The sequence below is a fragment of the Amaranthus tricolor genome, chromosome 8 (assembly GCF_026212465.1).
Source record: "Amaranthus tricolor cultivar Red isolate AtriRed21 chromosome 8, ASM2621246v1, whole genome shotgun sequence".
NCBI lineage: Eukaryota > Viridiplantae > Streptophyta > Magnoliopsida > Caryophyllales > Amaranthaceae > Amaranthus > Amaranthus tricolor.
In genome coordinates this window covers 17,588,264-17,594,263 of record NC_080054.1, presented here as the reverse complement: position 1 = coordinate 17,594,263, position 6,000 = coordinate 17,588,264, and the positions used below count along the sequence as shown (strand labels likewise).

At 30.6% G+C, this 6,000-nt stretch overlaps 2 protein-coding genes across 6 annotated transcripts in view; both read left to right on the top strand.

The window, feature by feature from the left end:
* The window catches only part of LOC130820321 (B-box zinc finger protein 19-like), a 3,696-nt gene extending 2,746 nt beyond the window's left edge, over positions 1 to 950 (top strand). For 3 of the 5 annotated variants that reach the window (XM_057685650.1, XM_057685648.1, XM_057685652.1), the window contains one exon: positions 524 to 950. In XM_057685650.1, coding sequence (XP_057541633.1) covers positions 524 to 532 — 9 coding nt within the window. In that variant the 3' untranslated portion in view covers positions 533 to 950. The remainder of the gene's footprint in view (positions 1 to 523) is intronic. The other 2 variants (XM_057685651.1, XM_057685649.1) reach the window with 1 other exon arrangement.
* Positions 951 to 3,872: 2,922 nt separating this feature from the next.
* Positions 3,873 to 5,657, top strand: LOC130820320 (ribulose bisphosphate carboxylase large chain-like). The gene has a single exon (XM_057685646.1). It carries the CDS (start codon positions 4,737 to 4,739, stop codon positions 5,547 to 5,549), a length of 813 nt encoding a protein of 270 aa, XP_057541629.1. The 5' UTR covers positions 3,873 to 4,736; the 3' UTR covers positions 5,550 to 5,657.
* Positions 5,658 to 6,000: the final 343 nt, after the last annotated feature.

Genomic DNA, 6,000 nt, shown 5'->3' with positions numbered 1-6,000 from the left:
ACCGCCATAAACTTGATTATATACATTACGTTGATAGAGTATATAGTATATCTTGAGGTCTCAATTATCAGCTTAAGCTTTTGGTTGAGTTGGGTTATTGACAGAAAGGTCATAAGTTAGAATCTCATTCACCCCTCATTTCAACAGAAACATTTAGCACCATGTATGAGGTGTGAAGGAACGTGATAAGAGTAAATTACATATATTCGGGTTTCAGCCTTCAACTTAACCTTTTGGTCGAGTTGATTTCTTGACAAATGTGAGTAGAAATATATATATATATATATATATATATATATATATATATATATATATATATATATATATATATATATATATATATATATATGCTTTTACAAGAATTTTGACATTTGAAAGATATAGGCCATTCGAATAGAATATAATCGATTTCATTTTCATCTAAGTTCCTAATACTATGAAAATATCTCTTCAAATGTGGCATTTCACTGCTTTTTCTCTTATATGATGCTATAGAATAGAATATAACTTCATTTGTTTACAGCAGCAATAAATTATCAAACTCGGAACTACATTGGGATATATACTAGTGAAAGCTAGCTTGTACGATCTGTTTTTCGTAAGGTAACTACAGATTATTTCATTTTTCGAGATCATCGCCTTAAGAGGCTACATCAGCAGTACATCAGTGTCTTTTATGGGTTGGATTTTTGGTTTCGCTTAGCGGATTCGCGTATGGGTTTAAAAGCATCAATGAATTGCGTTGCGTTTGTAATCAATCTGTGCTCGATTTCTGTTATGAATTGTATGACTTATGATGATCATAGATAAATATATTGTAGAATTCCATGCCTATTGGGAAGTATGAAGAAGAGTGGCATAATTTGTATAAGCAAACACTAGTTTATCTTGTTAATTTGATGAAGTTTTTGATAACTTATGAATTTTCCATTATTATTTTTGAGTTATAACCTACAATTTTTTTTCTTCAATTTGCTTGAGTATATATGGCACCAATATGACTTTAAAAGTTGTTCTAGGTCTTATATAAACATTATCATAATTCTATTAGTAGACTCCCAAATTTTAATCTGATTCGAAAATTCGATCGAGCTGGACCCATGAAACACGATCAGTCCAAGCCCTTTTTCTTAAATTAGATAAACTTTTGACTTTTACATTATTATTTTTGAGTTAAAACCTATTATTTTTTTTCTTCAATTTGTTTGAGTATATATGGCACTAATATGACTTGTTTGAATTATAACCTATTAGATAAACTTTTCACTTACCTATTATTATGTTTGAGTTATAACTTATTATTGTTTTTCTTCAATTTGTTTGAGTGTATATATATATATATATATATATATATATATATATATATATATATATATATATATATATATTTATTTATTTATTTTTATGTTTTAATGAAAATGTTTACATGATATTTTTTAGCTATTTTATAGATATAAGAATAAGATAATAAATTTATGACTCATTGAGTCAAATCCGATCAATCCAATTGAGCAATTTGATAAGTGTGTGACTCCAAGCTAGGCTTCCTCTTTGACGGGTTTTGCAAGCTGAAATAAACATATATTACTTTACTTGGTTGCGTTTGATTGACCTTTAAGGCTTGATAGGAAATATAAAATGCAATTTCCAAATTTTTTTAAAAAAACTATCATTTGTACTTCCTCCGTTCTATTATACTTGTTATTGATTGTAACATTTTTCTACATATTAAGTCATAATCGGGTGCGAATATTTTAGAACTGAAGTATATGCTCATGTTTCACCTTTAGTTTTGTTTTGGTGTCCTACTAGAGGAAATTTCCTTGTGTCCCAAATCTAAATTCTGCTGACCCTGTAGATAGAGATTTGTGGTTGATATCATGTAGAAATTTGTCCAAACTCAATAGGCAGAACTAATTCCATGCAAGTAGGTGAATAAACGTTACATCTGTACACTCAATCCTTCCAAGTGTTGCAATTGGCATCCACAATAACTACAAGCAAAAGCAATTAAAGTACCAAATGACAAGGAAACTCTTGTTAGAAACTTTTGCAAGTAACTGAAATTGAAATGAAATTTATGTTAATATAAGATCGTATCATCATAAAATAATTTCATATAATTTGTTTGTTTTTTCAATGAAAAATTACCTAAAATAATCCAACTTTTTCATGATTTTTCGACAATAATCCTGTAACTCTCCGGCCACTTGGACCGCCAGTGACTTACTCATGGAGACTATAAACTAGCCCCACAAACCAAGACGAGTCTTTCCAGTGCACTTTGGCCTCACCCATCCTAAGATTGCTCCCCACCAAGTACGCTTAACTGTGGAGTTCTTAGCAAATGGGCTCCATGAAAAGAAGATGCACCCTGTTAATATTAGTAGTCTATCAATCCTTTTTCAAGCTAAATACGAGTTATTCCACTCAATTAACCATGAATAATCTTAACTTTATGGGTTATTTGCCTAGAGTAAAATCGAGTAATCGGATGACCTGCTATAATAATTAATTTACCAAAAAAGTAAACTGAAAATTAATATAAAGTTAGAGCAAAAATTTGAAATTTATATAAAAAATTTTATTATTTTTAAAACATATTTTTCGACATTTTAATTTAATTTATCTTTTTAAAAAAAAAATAAAACTTAATATAGCAAGTCATCTGGTTACCCGAGTTTTCTCTAAGCAAATACCCCATAAAGTTGGGATTATTCATGGTTAATCAATAGATGAGATTATTGTAAGAAAATCATGAAAAGGTAGGACTATTCTAAGCAATTTTTCCTTTTTTAATTGATTAATTTAAAATTGTAACTAATTGCTTAAACTTAGAATGATATTTTTCAATGTAAATAATTTTGTTTTATACATTAAAATTAAGCAAATGAATATGAAAATTAAAAATTAGTGAAATAAAATGTTGATGTTTGAAAAATTGATGATGAACAATAATTATTTTTATTATTTTGGTATTAATTAGAGGCTAATGACATTAGGGTTTGTTAGATATAAAGATGCAAAAAAAAAAAAAAGCCCTAGCCACCTTCTTTTTTTTCTCTCTTCTCTCTCTAAAAACCCTAATCTTCATAGTTGTTTTGGGACTATCATCAACCTTTTGGTTGATGGTAAGCCCCTAATTTTCTATTTTAAGCATTTTCAATATGATTAGAATAAATTTTTATCCTCTCTCTACAGGAGAGTTGTTCTACCCATTCATTGGGTTTTAATCTCTCTCCTCGTGAGAGTTTGAGGTTATGAATTTTATTCTCTAGTTGATTTGTTGGTAGAAATTAATGCGATAATGCAGTAGACACTAAAATTGTAATTACCATTAACTACATCAAATTCAAATCTATCTCAAGACTAGAATCGAAAGACCCCCTCGTAGAAGGCTGTATCAAATAACGATGTGGAAGAGGATATTCAGAATTGTCAGATCTCAAACACAACCATCGTAGTTTTGTTAATTTTGAATTATTTTTGGTTAAAGTTGTTATGTATTTGCTAATTTTTATCTTTGATGTAGATGTCGTATGACTCTTTATTAATAAATCAGGTATTATTAAAAAAAAGATATAAAGATGCAACTGTAACACCCCGTGATTTTTTTTATATAGCGTATTATTAATTCTTAGTGATTTATAATTATATCAAATATTAAATTATATTGAATTAGTTTAATCAGTTACTTATTTAAAAAGCATAACATATTTATAATAGAAATAGATTTGTAAATACTAACATAAAGAGGTTCAAATTAAATTAATATTTGCATTAAAATTGTGAGCACAAAGTGGGTTTTCTTAGTTGGGTCTTACTAGAAAGTTACCCTTATAAGAGATGAGTTAAGGTTTTTAAGGGGAGACCACTCATTGTCTCACTTCAAAAATATCACGCCTCCCTCTCTTCCTCACGTCCCCTCACCCTCACAAGCAGCAGGCGACACACTAAAGCCCAACAGCAGTAGCCGTGACTTCCTCCATCAGTCCGATTGCGTTTTCCTTTCCCACGACAGCCACCAACAGCACCGGCTCAACTCCTCCCTCCAAGAGCAGCAGCAACTGCGTTTACTTCTCCTGACCAGCAGCAGCGGCTGTTTTGGCCCCCCAACGTTACCGTGCTCCATCTACACCAACATCACTGCAACAATTAACTATAGTTTCACCCCTTTTCCAGTCCCACCATTATAAGCCACTTCTTCTTCCCTTGTTTGATTTTTACTTGTTTCTAATTGAAATTTTAACAAGTTTATGAGGTTTTACTTGTTTTATAATTAGAAATATTGACTTTTGTGAAAATTATAAGTTTGACTTATTTTAAAATTAGAAATATTATTTTTTGTGAAATTATAAGTTTTATTTGTTTTATAACTAAAATGTTGACTTTACATCTAGGATATACATATACAACATATACCCCTGTCAAGGGTAAATTTCGAATTATTTAATTCGTTCCATTTAAATGGGGACAAAGGGGTTAATAAATTAAAAACCTAAAGAACAACTGTTACGGTTGGGTTGCGCCATATATATGAAAGAGTATACAATAATGATGTATTTGGCGAATCAAATACATGGTCTATTAACAAACCATTTTGATTAGTTGATAATATTAATTGAGAATTTTATGAAAGATTCTTGTAAAAGGTTTTCTTAAGGCCGAATTTATGTCGAGTAGACCTTGTTGCTTTGTTGTAAAAAATTTAAAATTGAATTTGTAGGGAGGAACTTATGTCACCACAAACAGAGACTAAAGCAAATGTTGGATTTAAAGCTGGTGTTAAAGATTACCGATTGACTTATTATACTCCTGAGTATGAAACCCTAGATACTGATATCTTGGCAGCATTCCGAGTAACTCCTCAACCTGGAGTTCCACCTGAAGAAGCGGGGGCTGCAGTAGCTGCCGAATCTTCTACTGGTACATGGACAAGTGTATGGACCGACGGACTTACCAGTCTTGATCGTTACAAAGGACGATGCTACAACATCGAGCCCGTTGCTGGAGAAGAAAATCAATATATTTGTTATGTAGCGTATTCTTTAGACCTTTTTGAAGAAGGTTCTGTTACTAACATGTTTACTTCCATTGTGGGTAACATATTTGGGTTCAAAGCTTTGCGTGCTCTACGTTTGGAAGATTTGCGAATCCTTGTTGCTTATGTCAAAACTTTCCAAGGCCCGCCTCACGGTATCCAGGTTGAAAGAGATAAATTGAACAAGTATGGTCGTCCCCTATTGGGATGCACTATTAAACCCAAATTGGGGTTATCCGCTAAAAACTATGGTCGAGCATGTTATGAATGTCTTCGTGGTGGACTTGATTTTACCAAAGATGATGAAAACGTGAATTCCCAGCCGTTCATGCGTTGGAGAGACCGTTTCCTATTTTGTGCCGAAGCTATTTATAAATCACAAGCCGAAACAGGTGAAATCAAAGGGCATTGCAAACCTAATAAGTTTATTTATTTTTCTAAACTTGAAATATTGATTTTTGATGAACTTATTGAATTTTGTAAACTTATCCAAATGATGCAATTTTAACTTGATTTTTAATTAGAATATTTTATTTTTTTTGAAGAGAATATAGTTTTATTTATTGTAAAGTTGGAAATGTTGATTTTGGGAACTTATTTAAAAAGAAATAGATTTTAGTAGCTACTTGTGGTAAGTATTAATTTGGAGACGATTAATAGAATATTAAGTTATTAGTGTGAATTTAGCAAACTATTAAAAATAAATTTGTAAATAAAATTTAATGTGTAAAAATTTAATAATGAATGTATAAAGATATAAAGGTTAATTTTACGTTATGATTATGAATTTTATTAAATAAAAGAGGTTATCACCTAAGTTGATCAAAGTTAAAGTCAATGTCAAATTGTAGTAATAAAAATGTGATGTACTTGTATGAATGAATATTGATTGAATGACCCTGATAGTAAGGTAATGTCGAACCATGGACCGGCATGTAAAATCCCGGCGTCTATGTTGG